General features: G+C 56.6%; 1 protein-coding gene and 1 long non-coding RNA gene across 3 annotated transcripts in view; one reads left to right on the forward strand and one right to left on the reverse strand.

Moving 5' to 3' along the window:
- Window positions 1-8453: 8453 nt before the first annotated feature.
- Window positions 8454-10344, reverse strand: LOC309884549. The gene is made up of 2 exons (XR_014318641.1): window positions 10205-10344; window positions 8454-10103 (listed from the first exon to the last, which is right to left on the reverse strand). It is a non-coding gene; the product is annotated as an uncharacterized lncRNA (long non-coding RNA).
- A 312-nt stretch (window positions 10345-10656) lies between these two features.
- Window positions 10657-14036, forward strand: part of PMEPA1 (prostate transmembrane protein, androgen induced 1) — a 43395-nt gene continuing 40015 nt past the window's right edge. For both annotated transcript variants that reach the window (XM_082773548.1, XM_082773549.1), the window contains exon 1: window positions 10657-11210. In XM_082773548.1, the coding sequence (XP_082629674.1) occupies window positions 11108-11210 (103 nt within the window). In that variant the 5' untranslated portion in view covers window positions 10657-11107. The remainder of the gene's footprint in view (window positions 11211-14036) is intronic.

Consider the following 14036-nt stretch of genomic DNA (forward strand, 5'->3'; position numbering starts at 1 on the left):
AATTGTTTTTCTTGGCTTAAACCACTCACCAGATTTTTTTCCAATGTAATGAAAAGTTTTGGCATTCTGAAATGGCATCTTTTTGCAGGACAAGTGTTGACTGAAAATGCTTTACCCTCGCACTATTAATACATGAAATTTTTCACATTAGGGCAGCCTATGACTGTCCCTAGCTAGCTCTGCCTCTTGGCATAGGGAATTTTCAGTCTTCAGGGTGCAGACCTCTCAAATATTTCCATGGGGAATGTGGATCCCTGGATAGCAAATTTCTGGCTGTGAACACAATGTCTCTTTTTAATATCTCTGTGGACTCCTTAAAGTCCACCAGCCCCCCATATTTCAGGGCATAGCCTCAGATCCGCTTCAGGATCACTCACACTTGCTCGCATAATGCAGTGGTTCAGCAGAGATGTGCTGCCCCACTGGTCTGTCTTCAGTGGAGCTAGTCTCAGCCAGAAATAAAGGCAGGGTCTATTTTTTTCTTCTGTAAGTATGTTCAAAACATGAATTTCCATGAGCTTCCAACATAAGACCTATATCTGCATGGTAAGTAGAGTCACTTTCACTTGCAAATGAGGTTGGATCTGCTAAAAAATCTGCTAATTTGCAATAAAAATAGCATCCATCTTTGCTCTGCAAATATAGCCTATTTGAAAACTGTCCCATTTTCAGCACTGTAGCAGATTGTAGGATGGGAGAAAGGGGAAGGAGGAAATACCTTGCATTTGAAGTCACTTCTCATTTCTCCGGGACTGTTCCACACACCTTTAGTCATGATGTTGCGTTTTGTGTCGTCACGGTAATTTTCGCAGCAGCAGCGATACAAACTGTGTGACTGCGGTGCAGATTCAGGAGAAACTGGGTTGATTGGGAGGGAGAAGGATTTGTTCAGACATAAATATCTCCTGCCATATTGATGGGAATAAAAAAAATGGCCAGCCAAGAAATTGCTTTTTGTAGGAACGTTCTGTCTTTTTTTTTTTTTTCCTTTAATGCATGCTCCAGTGCGAGAGACCCAGAACAAGGGGGCACCAAGGAGCTACTTAATGAGTTTGTGATGCTGAATGCAGCTCCTCTTTCTGCTGGGTGAAAGTACAAGTAATAAAGGCGAGGGAGGTGAACGCATGCAGAAAATGGTATTAAATGAAGAGGCCTGGCCATGTAGGATCTCCGTGGGAAAGCTCTGACTTTCTTGCAGGTTAAATATTCGAAGGAAATGCAGAGTCAGGCTCCAAGGCAATCAATGCGTACATCAAAAACTCAGCAGCTCAGCATGCGGCCAGGTGAAGCCACCAGGTGCAGAGAGGAAAGCCAGCACAACACCTTCTGTCCCAATACTCCTGCATCAAAAAGTGGTGCTTGGAGAAGAGCAGGTGGGGTGTACCTGTACAGCAAAGCCTGTAGGAATATGCAGGGGCAATGTAGGATTTCAGGATAGCGTAGAAAGTGCCAGTTGTATCGTCTAGGTCAATACCTGTTGCACTAAATCCTTCCCTGTTCCAGCACCTAAATCTGCCTGGTTTGGCAATGCTGCTTCTGGCCTGCTGTGGCCAGTGTCCTGCCATGCAGTGTAGGCAGGAAATTTCCTGTGCTCCAGGGGACAAGCTGAGGGATGCCTTTGCTTCTGAGGGGATGATTTGAGCTCTTCATTGCCCCTTATTAAGTATTTGGGGATGGAGCTTGTGGACAGGTAAAATAAATACACCAATAAGGAGGTATGAGGAAAAGTCCCAGTGTCTAATCGGAGGTTTTGCTAATAAGGATGGCTCCAAGAGCACTTTATTCCTCCCACTTTGCACTAAGGCTGGCTGTGATGGGCCGCCCCATGCTTCATGCAGCAGCAGAGCCTGGGACTGAGGTTTCCCCTCAGTGTGCCCGAGCTTCTGACACCCAAAGACTTGGGTGGAAACTTGCTCATGTCTAGATGGTTTGCAGCAGGCGATGCTCTTAGAAGAACAGCTCATTGCATATTCATGGTGGGGCACACGGCACTTGAGAGCAGCCCTTTATTTCTGCTCTGGTAGATCTGGAAATTCACCTCTGGCCATGCTCAGCATGGATCAAGAGGAGCTTTTTGGCCCTTCTTCCTCTGAGAAAGACCAACTAGTTTCTTCAGTTTGGGCACATTATTTTATTTTTTTAAAAACAAAAGAGCATGATAGAGCTCTACATACCAGTTGGAAAAAACATGATTTGTCATGAATACTAATATGTGTTTGACAGTATCCTATAAATTCAACGTGTTTTGAAGAGCGTTAATAAGAGTTATAGGAACCGTACTTAAGATTTTTTTTCTTTTTTTCCCCCAATTAAAAGAAAAGGAAGCTAGCAAGTCTGTATTTGTACCCAAAACAAATATGGCTTGGGTCACGGCAAGACTTCTGCCCGCCGTGCTAGGCCTGGGTCTGCAGCACGTTCATTGATTTTTGTCTCCATGAATCACCCTACAGCTATAGGCAACAAAAGCTGAAGCTATGTAGATCTGATTTCTAGTTCATTTGTTGTTCATTAGAAAGATTTTCTCTCTCTTATTTGCTGCACCCCTGCTGCTGCATGTTCATTAGGAGAATGGAATGTATTCCAAATATTTCCTAGCTCTGGGAGGGCAGATGGTGGAAAGCAATTTTCCAAACCCCTCTAAAAGAGAGGGAGGGGGGGAAACCCTCCCCAGTAACCCCAAGTCACCCCTGTGCACTGGCAGGCTGAGGTATTTCTGAGCGCGGACCTGCCGTGCACTCTCCTTGGTTGCACAATGCTGCGTGTCAGCGTGGTGGGAAGTGTGTATGAATGGGGCTGGATCACACTGCGTGGGGGAGGCTCACATGGCTGGGATTTCTTTCACAGGAAGCCACGTCTGCGAGGAGCACCCAGCAGCACGCTGCCCTGAAGGATGTGCACGGAGGAGCGAGCAAAACTCATTTCCCTAAAGCTTCCGGGCAGCCCAACGCCTGCAGGAACCCCCAGAGGGAGGTTGGCTGGGCCGGCCCCGCCGGAGGTGTGGGGTGAGCTGGAAGTGCCCCAGACACCCCGTCCCTGTCCCCCTGCCCTCACAGTGCCGGCAGGAGGATGTCGGAGCGCTCAGACAATGGTGGAGGAAGCGGCTCTGGCTGCGTTTCCCTTCTGCTCCTTGGAGAATGGGGGAATGCACAAATGAGGGCCGGATTTAGCTCTTGGATCCACATGAAACGTCCCCGTGCCGCCTGCTCCCTTCCTTCGTGCTCGGCCTCTTGGCATGGGAGTGGAAGCGGTGCGCACGAGGGGATCAGGGGAGCAGAGGCAGCATGCAGCAGGCAGAGCCGCAAACACAATGCGGGCGAAACAAAGAGCGGGGCTGTGTTTACTGCCTCCCTGGTGCCATTCACGTCTGCTAGGAGCTGGTTTCCTCTTTTCATGAGCCTCTTGACCTGCAGATCCCTCTCCTCAGCAGCCCCAGAGCCCCACGCCTGGATCCGACTGCCTCTTCAGATCAAGCCAGCAACACACATCGGACACAAAGAGCCCGGGCTGTGTGTTCACCTCGAGGCTTTAAGCTCCTTGTGCTGGCCCCTGGGGCTCGTGTTTGTTTTCCAAGCCCTGAGGACAACAGGCGTGCTCTGGAAGTCCACACAAACAGAGCGCCTGAAGGCTGCGGGCCCCAGGCCTGCCCCATCCTATGGGAAGTGCCCTTGGCCCTGTCAGGGAAGGTCAGCAGCCCCAAAACCCCACACACAAGCCTGGCAAAATGAGGAACTCGTGCAGGAGCCTGCCAGAAGAAGAGCATGAGCCTGATGGAAGAAGGGCAGCATTGTTGGCCCTGGCTGAGACACCCGGTCCCACAACAATGGCTTTGGAGAGAGGTGCTGTGACTGGGTAACCCCAAAGGGTTTTATAGCATGCCGGTTGTAGTTGATTTTCAAGCCCCCCCTTTCTCCAGGCCCAGCCTGTGTTACAGTGAGCGTGGGGCCTCGCTCTGCATTCATCTCCTCAGCTGGGCCTCGGGGCACAGAGGTGTGAAGCAGTAGCTCGAGGGCAGGCTTCAGAAACAGCACCCCGAAGGGCATGAGGCAGGGAACCTCCGGGCCTGCTTTCTGCAGCCAGCACGACCTGAAATCCCGCTGCTCAGCCAGATGGAGGCACAAATGGGGGAAATTCCTCCCGTGTGCCATGCCCGGCCCTGCAGGAGCTGGGCAGCTCAAGATGACCCCACTACTGCTGCTTGGAGCCCAAGCACATCCAACCCACACTCCTGTGCCTTTCACAACCCCACAGAGTTTTAAGCTTCTCCATCAGCTGGCCGATAGCCTTCAGAGATGAGCAGTGGCTGTAATTGATTCATCAAGGCTCCCGTTAATTTGTTTTTACTCAATTGTGGAAACGCAGTTGATTCCCAGTTATCGTGCTCTGGAGTCAAGCTTCCTTTAGGTAATTTGCAGCGTAGCCTACATATGTGTAAGAAACGTATCGCCATCGTGTTTTTAATTAAAACGCGTACGGTAATACCAAAAGGAGAGAGGGGGAGGAAGGGAGGGAACCCAGATTAAGTTTTTAATTGTTTTAATAGTGAGAGTTGGTTCAGGGAGAACAGGGCATATTGGTTTCCTTGGAAACATTGGCAATGTATTAGCTGTATAAAACCGAGCATAAAAGATTTGCGAAAGTGAAGCCTTTAGGTTTTAACTGATATAACTAGTTTCATTTGGAAAATTGGCTTCACACGTGGCCCTTGGAGTCCCCAAAAGGGGTCTTCTCTGGAGCCTCAGGATTCACCATTTCACGGGTCCCCATTAGAGGTCTAAAATGGCAATAACAACAAAAAGCCTTCAACAAGTCGATATCCTTGATTCATACGCTTTAATTAGGTGTGCCCCAAAGTTCTCTTTGTGGAGAGCAGTACGAGGCTCAGGCGAGACCACGTGATTTGAGGACGAAGTGTAACAATTTGGCTTTTTAAATATTCCAGTAAAAATAAAGATTATTAGCAACATAGCAGTACATAATGCTGCATGCACACCCTGTGTTGTTTTTATTGTATGCAACATTTTCCCAGTAGTATGTGACAAGCTGTGGCCAGCTTCAATTTAAGTAGCCGGCCTGGCCTCGTGCCATGTGTTCAGTGCCTCTCGTTTTCCTGGTGCAGCTCCCAGGAAATGTGGTGCCGCCAGGAAGGATGCAGCACCTGAGGACTGGGGCTATCACAGCCCCAAGGCACCTGGAGGCACATGGCCATGCTTCAGCATTGTCCTCCCCCCGACTTCGCCATTTCATTTTTGTTCTCTTTAAAACTCAAGCTCGCAGTTTTGCGGTGGGAAATAACGGCTTGGGTGGGAGCACCCAGGTGGGATGGGAACAACCGCTGTGGGTACGGGCGGCTCACATCTGAGCCCAGGCTGTGCGGAGGTGGTGTGGCTGGGACAAAAACGCTGCTGGAGCACATTTAAACAAAAGGGAGGGGAGAGGCATGCAGCTATGGGCCCGGATGGAGCGTTTTGGACTCTCAGAGGACGGGCGGCTCGGTTTTAGCATGTCAGACGGATCGCTCGGCTGAAAACATTTCAGCAGCTGAGTAAATAGTTACGGAAAAGGCCTTTTGGGGAGCGCTGCTGGTTCAGGACCCTCCCTGTCCCCCAGTGTTGCCGCTTGTTTGTGTCACTGTCCCTCTGGTGCCGCAGCTCCCAAGTTGGCTTTGGCAGGAGACGACGCCGAGCGTGGGGCTAGGCCGCCTGCGTGGCCGGCACACAGAGGCCGAGTTCTGTGCCCACCCGTGAGCGAGGGCCCTGGGTGGCTCCGTGTGGCTCAGCCAGGGCTAGGGGCCGAGCCCAGCAGTGGCCCAGCCCCAGCGCCCCCACCCCTGGGTGCTGGGGGCACGGGAGGTGTTGAGGTCGTGCCCTGCAGCACCTCACGCGTGTGTGTGCACGGCCTTATGACCCCAAACGCTGCCAGCCCCGACCCCAGCACCTCGCCTCCGCCCCCGCCGCGAAACCCCGGTGCGCGCCCCCGCCGCTGCCCCGCGCGCCCCCGCGGGCGCGGCCCCTTTAAGGCGGCGGCGCGGGAAGGCGCGAGCGGAGCCTTTGTCACGGCCCCGGGTCACCGCGCGGTCACGGCCCCGCCCCACGTGGACAGCCAGCCCGCGCGACGGCGGGGGGGCGGCGGCCCCGCCTCCCTGCGCTGATTGGCTGCTCGGAGCCCGGCGGCCCGGCCGCCTCGCTTGTCATTGGCTGAGCTGTTGCATGCGGAGGGGGCGGGGCCAGACCCGCCCGTGACACCGCGCGCCGTCTGGGGCCGCCCCCGCGGCGTCTGGGGGATTTAAAGGGGCAGCGCCCGCGGGGCGGGGGGCGCCCAGCGCAGCTCGGGGCAGCCGGGGCAGGGGCGGGGGACTCAGGGGGGTCCTGGGGGGCCGCTCCGTGTCCCCGCATGGCCGGGCTGGGGGTGCCCACCCCTTGCTCTCCGAGCTGTTCAGAGCCCCCCAGGTGCCCGGGCAGGGCCAGGGGGGTCTGTTTGTCTGGCTGTCTGTGTGTCTGGCTGCCCGGTGTGCTGGCACCGCACGCCTTGGCTGATCTCGGGGTGTTTTGATGCTCTCCTCCAGTGCTGTCTGATTTTACACCCGCCACCAGCTTTTGCTCCTCTTGGTTTTGGGGTCGAGGGGATGAGCTGTGCCCACTGGGGCTGTGAAGGCGCAGGGGGATGGTGCTCAGGGCCTCCTGCTTCCTGCGGGGTGAACGTGGGCCAGGTGTCCCCAAGCCCTGAAGCCTCACGTCTGGTCCCCGCTGAGGCAGAAGGAGGAATGTGCTGGTGGCTTCCACTGGTGGCTTTCACAAGCACGTGCATTGCAAACCAACGCCCATTGAGGTTTCGTGCCCCTGACTGGGCACACCACCAGCCACATGGGCCCCAGCCCAGTGTGGGGCTGTGCAGGGAGGGAGAGAGCACCGGGGGGCTGCTGAGGGCCACTGGGCTCCTGTCCCAGTGCCACCATCCTGCCCCAGCCCTGGGGAGAGAAAAGGGGCCTGGGCTCAAAGGGGGGACATGAGGGAAAGGGGTTGGAGAGAGAAAGTGCTACGGGGCACGGCCAGTGGGCAGAGTGGCAGGGAAGACGCAGGTGGGCATTTGGGATCACTTCAGGTGGATTCATGTTTGCAGTAGGTTATTAACACGTATCGCATGGGATGAAGACTCAGAAGGAAACGCGTCTGATGTTCCAGACAACAATGAGGGCTCGTCTACTGAGGAATTAATTCAGAATAGCTGCTGCGCTTTAAATCATACCTGAGATTAATCTGTGCTGACTTTCAAAGGGAAACAAGAAACTGGCAAGCATCTGTGTCCCTGCCCAGCATTGTTCTCTATCACCGCAGAGATCTCGTTACAATTGTCAGGGAGAAAATCCCAGTTCCTGGTACCAAAGAGTTAAAAAATAAATAAATAAAGACTTTAGTAACCAGAAAGTAGAAACCGTGTCTGGAATTGTTCGAAATAAGGCTTGCTTGAAAATAAATATAGAATTATTCACCATGGTAACTATTGCCCTATTGCGTTAGCGCGTATCGATTTAACATTAATCCAAAGACTAATGCTGTGAAATATTTGGGCTCCTTAATGGACAACTGTTTAGTTAACAAATCTTTGGGGAGTTGTTGAATTTTTTGTTTTGTTTTTCTTTAGATCTCCCCAACCACTTTGGGTAGGAGATGATTTGACTCTTAGGGTTACTTATTTCTAATATGGATCTCTCTTCCCAATTACGTTTATGAATTTATCCTTAGCGTTGCACTACAGCGATTATGCAGGGTCATTCAAATCTTTAACTAACGCTCAAGTGCTGCCGTGAGGAATAAAAGCACAGACACCAACGTGACTGCACAGGCAAACGAGCGGCTGCTGGTGTGGCAAGCGGCGAGATGATGTTACAGCCCTGAGTACCCAGAGCAGAGCGAAGTGTCTTGGTCCGAGGACCTCAAATCTTGTGAAAGCTCCCCTGGGTCCCTCCCTTTCCACCCTGCAGAAGGAGGTGAGGTGCAGAGAGCTGCCCCGGCTCACCCTGGGAGCTGGAGAAGCAGGAAGCGCCGCTCTCGCGGTGCCCACGCGCTTCCTGGAGCCAGCAGCGGCGCCTCTAGGGAGAACATAAAAAGAAACTGAGAAAAGCTCAGCAGTGACAGGACGCAGGTGCCAAAACCGACAAAAGTTGGTGTCCAGAAGTGTCGCACCAGCCAGGTAGCGCTCGGTGCTTGGTACAGAAGAAGCTTGGAAAAATTGCAGCAGGTTGGAGGGTGGGTAGCGTCGGTCCAGGAACAGGATAAGTCAGTTAAAGTGAGCTGATGTACTCTAATTTTTACAAGCCCATCTGGGATGACTTTAATTATTTGTTCTTAAATCATGGTGGAAAAATGCTGATTGTTCTTACAGCCACGTGAGTCGTTCAGATGAAATGGGTTAGTGGTAAACAGCGCATTTTTAAACCAGCATCAACTTGCAAACAGTTATTTTTCTTTTCTCTTTATTTTTTTTTTTTTTTCAGGAGGGCTAGGACGATGTGTGGACTTGCATCGGCCTGCATCTGAAACTGGAGCCTCCCTCCACCAAAGCTCGGCAAACTTGTAAAAACTGCCCCCGAACCAGCAGGCTGATTCACGGCGAGGGCGGACACCTTGCAGCGGGCACTCGGCCCAGGGCTTCTCCTGCCCGCCTGCCCTGACCCCTCTGCTTGTGCCTGGGTGGCCGGGTGAAGCCCTGGGGGATGCAGAAGGCACCCAGGATGGAGAGAGGACACAAAATCCTGTAGTCAGGCCTTGGACATGACACTAACGAAGAATGTATTACTTATAGTTGCATTCGCGTCCTTATGATCATTTTAGGACGGGCCGCGTCTGTGTCTTAAAATGTCAGAAAATATCTGAAATGTTGGGGTTGGGTCTCTGATACTCAGTCGCCATTTGCTTTACAACGACACCACCGTGACTCCAGCTGAATAATAACAGCGTGGGGCAGCACATGGCGCTGTCTGAGGTGGGTGCACGGCCCGGGTGGCTGCGTGCGCCTCTCTCTGCCCTGGCTGGCCCTCCCGAGGCGGGCAGGCCCTCGGCCCGCTCCTCGCCTCCTCACACAGCATTTCTAGAAATTTGCCTGGCACGAGAGAAACTGCAATTTCAGTACCAAGTGGAAGGGATGAAGCCCAAAGGCAGGTGAGCGTCACTCCTCCCATGCCACGGATAAGGAAAGCGAAGCTGGGAGCGGGATATAAAAATAGGGTTGGAAGTGCTTCGTTCCCGCTCCTCGCGTAGGTTTTTTTCCAGGTAATTTTTGGCAAGCTGCTTCTCCTGGACGCTCCCTGTGCCTGCCACGACTGACGGCAGTCACGGCCATGATTTCTTTCCCAGCACCTCGCCACAGCCTGGGGAGGGGCCGAGCGGGCCCCGAGCCCCCTAACACCCACCCGTGCTCCCCACGGGCTGAGGCTGCTGCCTGCAGAGTGAGCTCCAGGAGGGGTTTCCAGGGGGGCTTCCACATCACTCCCCGGGCTCCTGGGCTTCAGCAGCGCCTCCGAGCAGCGCCGGGGAGCCAAACCTCGAAGCTCACTTCCACCCAAGAGGCGCGATCCTCCGCCGTGGCTCCTGCGGATTAGTAAGCGCTGGGAGTTACCATCTGGCGGGTGGCAAGGAGTAAAAGATTAAACAACCTGGCAATTCCTCGTTCCTCCTCTCTGGGCGTTTTCTCAGGACCAGACGGGGCCTCCGGAGGCTTTGTGAAGCGCAGGCGCTTGCTTAGCGTTGGTTTGTAAATAATCGTGGAGAAAGAAAGGCGATTTTTGGGGAGGGGAAGCAAAATCGAAGCTTCCCCATGAGCAAAGCGGTGCCAGACTTGGCACCATCCGTCCACCTCCGGCTTTGCACAGGGGTCGGGGTTTCCATGGGGCGCACTCGGCCCCCTCAGTGCAGTCCTGGGGGCTCCGTCCCCGACCCTAAATCCCGGCTGGGGGGGCTCACGGGGAGAGGGCAGCCCAGGAAGGTGCTGGGGCTGTCTGCACCTCCCGGGAGCTGTGTTCACCCAGCAGCAGCTCCTTCGCCCCAGCGCTGCGAGGCTGCTTCCAGCGTTTGCGTTATAACCCCCCCGTTTCCTCAGGTTCATTTCCCCTAAAAAAAAAAAAAAAAGGAAAAAAAAAGAAAAAAAGAAGGTTTGACTACACCTCGGCACACCGAGCCCTCGGGGGAGGGATGAAGTTTTTCCCTTTTACCTCGCTGGAAGCAGCCGGGCTCCATTCCCGGGCTGACCGAAAACCACCCAAAATCCGCGCGTTTTGGGGTCCGCGGGAGCAAACATCGCGGCGAGCCCCCCCCCGCCCCTAAAACCCGCATTTTTTCCCCCAAATCCCCCGGTCGCCTCGTCGGGACCCTCCCAGGGGGGGTCCGCCGGGGGGGCTGCGGCTCGGGGGGGGGGGGCTCGGGGCGAGCGGGGCCCTGGGGAGGGGGGGTTACGGGGAGAGGGGGGGGCGGGGAGGGGGGGGGCGGCGCGAGGGGCAGCCCCCGTCTGGCGCTGACGTCACGGGGCCCGCCCGCGGCTGGCGGCGGCCGCGGGGCCGTGAATGAGCCGCGAGGGGGGGGGGGGGAAGAGGGAGGGAGGGAGGGAGGGAGGGAGGGAGGAGAGGGGCGGGCAGCGATCGCATCGCACCCCCCCCCCCGGGGAGAAAGAAAAAAAAAAAAATAAAAAAAAAAAAATAATTAATTAAGCGCAGAAGGAAAACGAGCGCTCGCCGGGCAGCCGCCCCCAGCGGCCCAGCGGCAGCCGAGCGGAGGGGGCTCGGCGGGGCCGTGCCGTGCCGGGCCGTGCCGCTGCGGGGGGGGGGGGCGCTGCGCCGCGCCGGGTTTTTTATTTCCAATTTTTGCTCGCAGCTGCATTGCCCTCCCCCCGGCTCCCCCCCACACACCCCCCCCCCCGCGCCGAGGAGGAGCCCCGGCTTTATGTGGTGCTGCCCGGAGAGCGCTCGGCGGCCGGGAAGTTCTTTGTGTCGCCGTCGCCTTCTTTTTTTTTTTTTTTTTTTTTAATTTTTTATTTCTCCCCCCCCCCCCCCCTTTTTCCTTCTCTCTTCTCTCTCTCTCTCTCTCTCTATTTTTTTTTTTGTTTTTCTTTTTTTTTTTAAATGTATAACTTAATGGGTCTGAACAGCACGGCCGTAGCTCTTCAGCCCAATGTGTCCTGCACATGCAACTGCAAAAGGTCTTTGTTCCAGAGCATGGAGATCAGTAAGTGCCCGGCCGGCCGGGGGGGGCTGCAGGGGGGGCGAGGGTGCAAGGGGCGAGTGTGCGAGGGGTGAGGGTGCGAGGGGGGCAGCGTGCATTGAGTGTGCACGCGTGGGGGGGGGGCTGCACGCGTGGGGTGTTCGCGCATGGGGGGTGCAGGGCTGTGGGTGCACGCGTAGGGGGGGTGCCACGCGGGGCTGGTGCCGCTCGTGGGGGGGGGACACTCGTGGGAGGTGACCGGGGGAGGCGACACGCGTGGCCCCGGGGCCACCCTGGCCCCGCCGTTTCCCACCCCTCGGCTTCCCTCCTGGCCGCCCCCCGAGCCGCTCCCGTCTGTGCCGGGGGGCCCCGAGCCCCCTCCCGGGGAGCCCTGCCCGGTTGTCCCCCCCTCGGCCAGCCGGGCTGTGGGAGCTCCGGGGAGCAGCGAGGACAGCGCCTGCCCTCCGTGGCCACCGCCGCCCGGCTGCCGCTCGCCCTCGCCCCAGTGGCCAGGAAGGAGCCGGAGCTGGGGGGGAGCCGTGCGGGGCTGGGCAGCGGGGCTCAGCCGCCTTCTGGGCTGCCTCCAGCAGGGGAAGGCTTTGGGGGTGTCCCGGGCTGGGTGTGGGACATCAGGCTGTACCCCTCCAAGCACCTTGCTGCGTGCCCAGGGCCCTAAACCCGATGCAAACTGACCCCAAACGAGAGCCCGGGGTAGGGGCTCGCTTCCTACACCCCCAGCGTGGGGCTGGGGCAGGCTGGCTCCCGGTGGGTATAGGGGAAAGTCGGCTGAGCCGAGCCGTGCCAGCCCCTGGCAGCACAGACTTTGCCCCGTTACCTCCGGCGGGGTTGCGGAGCGCCGTGTTAGGGCCGGCATCCGTCCCTGGCTATTTGGGGTGCCTTTCGGCCGGTGCTGCCTGCCCACACCTCGTCCCCTTGCAGCCCTGCTCCCTTCAGGTGGCCGCGGCCCAGGGAAGCTCCGCGGGCGCTCGCACACCGCTACGGAAACGTGTTCCTGCCCAATCCTCGCACCCAACCATCCCCTTTGTACCGGCTGCACATTTAATCTTGATTTAATCTCATTCGTGTTCAGACAAAACTAAGCTGGATTTGCCTGATTTTATTAACACTGCCGGGACTGAATAGACCATTATTCTTCCCTGACTCGAGCAGGCCGGGCTAGGCGTGCATACCAATGGCAGCGTGTAAATAATGAAGATACAGTGCTTTTCTCTGTCAGATACAGTTCTTGCCTCTGTCAGCCTCAGCCAGCACGAGCTGTGTCCCACGCAGTTACAGGAGCACAGCCTTGGCCCCGGGTCTGAGCGAGGCTCGTGGGTACGGTGAAAGTTGGGGATTGGAACGGGCAGCGCCTTTTGGAGGAAAACCTTCGCTCCCAGCCCGCTGGCGTGAGGGTTTGTTGGAAGCTCTCCGGCTTTTCCATTTTGTGCTCGGACCTTGCAGCGAGAGCATTTTGGTGTTGGTCTTCTTTTTCTCAGCGTGGGACCGGCCCGGTGGGAGGCTGGTGCCCGGGCTGGGCGCTGTGTGTGTGCCACCCCGGGGATGTGGGAGGGCACCCCAGGACCCCACAGGGTGCCTCTTTTTGGAGCCGGACGGGCCCCAAGCCCCTGGAGCAGGCTGCTGTCAGCCGGCCTGTCCCTGTCACCTCCCGGAGCCCGGCACCCAGCTCCATCGCCGCTGCTCTTTCTCCCTTCATTTCAGATAGGTTTTGTCACTGCCGGTGCCTTGATGGGGCTGTGGGGGCGTTGTGGGGGCCGTGACCCCATCGCCCCCTCCGTCTGGCTTCAGTGGGGAGGGCAGAGCTGAACCTCCCTGAGATAAACTCATTTTACAGCGTTGCTCCCTTCAGACAGCTTGATTTGTATTTACCTTTTCAATAGGACTTTGAGGGAACCTCTGGGCAGCTACCACCAGATGCTCTCTCATTTCCCAGCCCAAAGTTACCACGCCGGCACGTTTCGGGAAAGTGGCGGAGCTGTAAACTCTCCTAATTTAACCCTCTAATTAGGTTAACCGTGCAACTGATCCCCAAAACTATTTCTTCGCAGGCTTTGCTCCGCGCGGTGGGCTGCGGTGCGGCGGCAGCAGCTGGACCCTGCGCGGCTCCCGGATTAGGATTAGGATTAAGCCGGGGGGGGTGTTTGGGAAGGGGGCCGGGGCCTGCCCTGGCTGCGCCGTGGTGCCGACGGTGCTGGGCAGCCAGACGTCTGCGGCAGTGGTCGCTAATCGCCTCGGCGGGGTGACGGAGGTCAGGGGTGAGCTGCGCGTCGGAAGAGTCCGTAAATAACTAATTATTTGGCGCGGCGGCGTGCCTGCCTCCCCGCCAGCTCCCTGCTCACCCGCAGCGGGCAGCACAGCCGGCTGGGTTTTCCAGCATCCCGCGGCTGCTGTCCCTCTCCATCCAGCCCCAGCAGCAGGGACCTGACCCGTGCCAGGGCTGCTTCGTGCCCCAGGGGGGTTTCAGAGGGGCTGAGGTGCCCGGACAGGGCTGGGACGGTGTGGGGAGCTGAGAGGTTCCTCAGAGGTCCTGCAGAGGTCTGGCTTCTGTGCTGGCCCTAGTCAAGGAGCTGGGGGGGAGCGAGGTGTTGGGGGGCCGAGCGAGCTGGCAGGGAGGTTTCTGTCCGAGGCTTTGAGGTTTTCACATTCTTCGGTTTAATAACAAACCAAATTTGCTGGCGGCTCGAGCAGGGATCGTGCTCCTTTCCACTTCGGGCTGCTTTTTTGGCAGATCTTTTCTCCCCTGACACCGCATCAGTGGCAGTTCCAGGCTCTTTCAGGACTGCATAATACACATTCACTTCTTTTTTCCTCCCCCCTTCGAGCTTTCCCCCA

This window comes from Aythya marila (genome assembly GCF_965140915.1).
Source record: "Aythya marila genome assembly, chromosome: 16".
In the NCBI taxonomy this organism is placed as follows: domain Eukaryota; kingdom Metazoa; phylum Chordata; class Aves; order Anseriformes; family Anatidae; genus Aythya; species Aythya marila.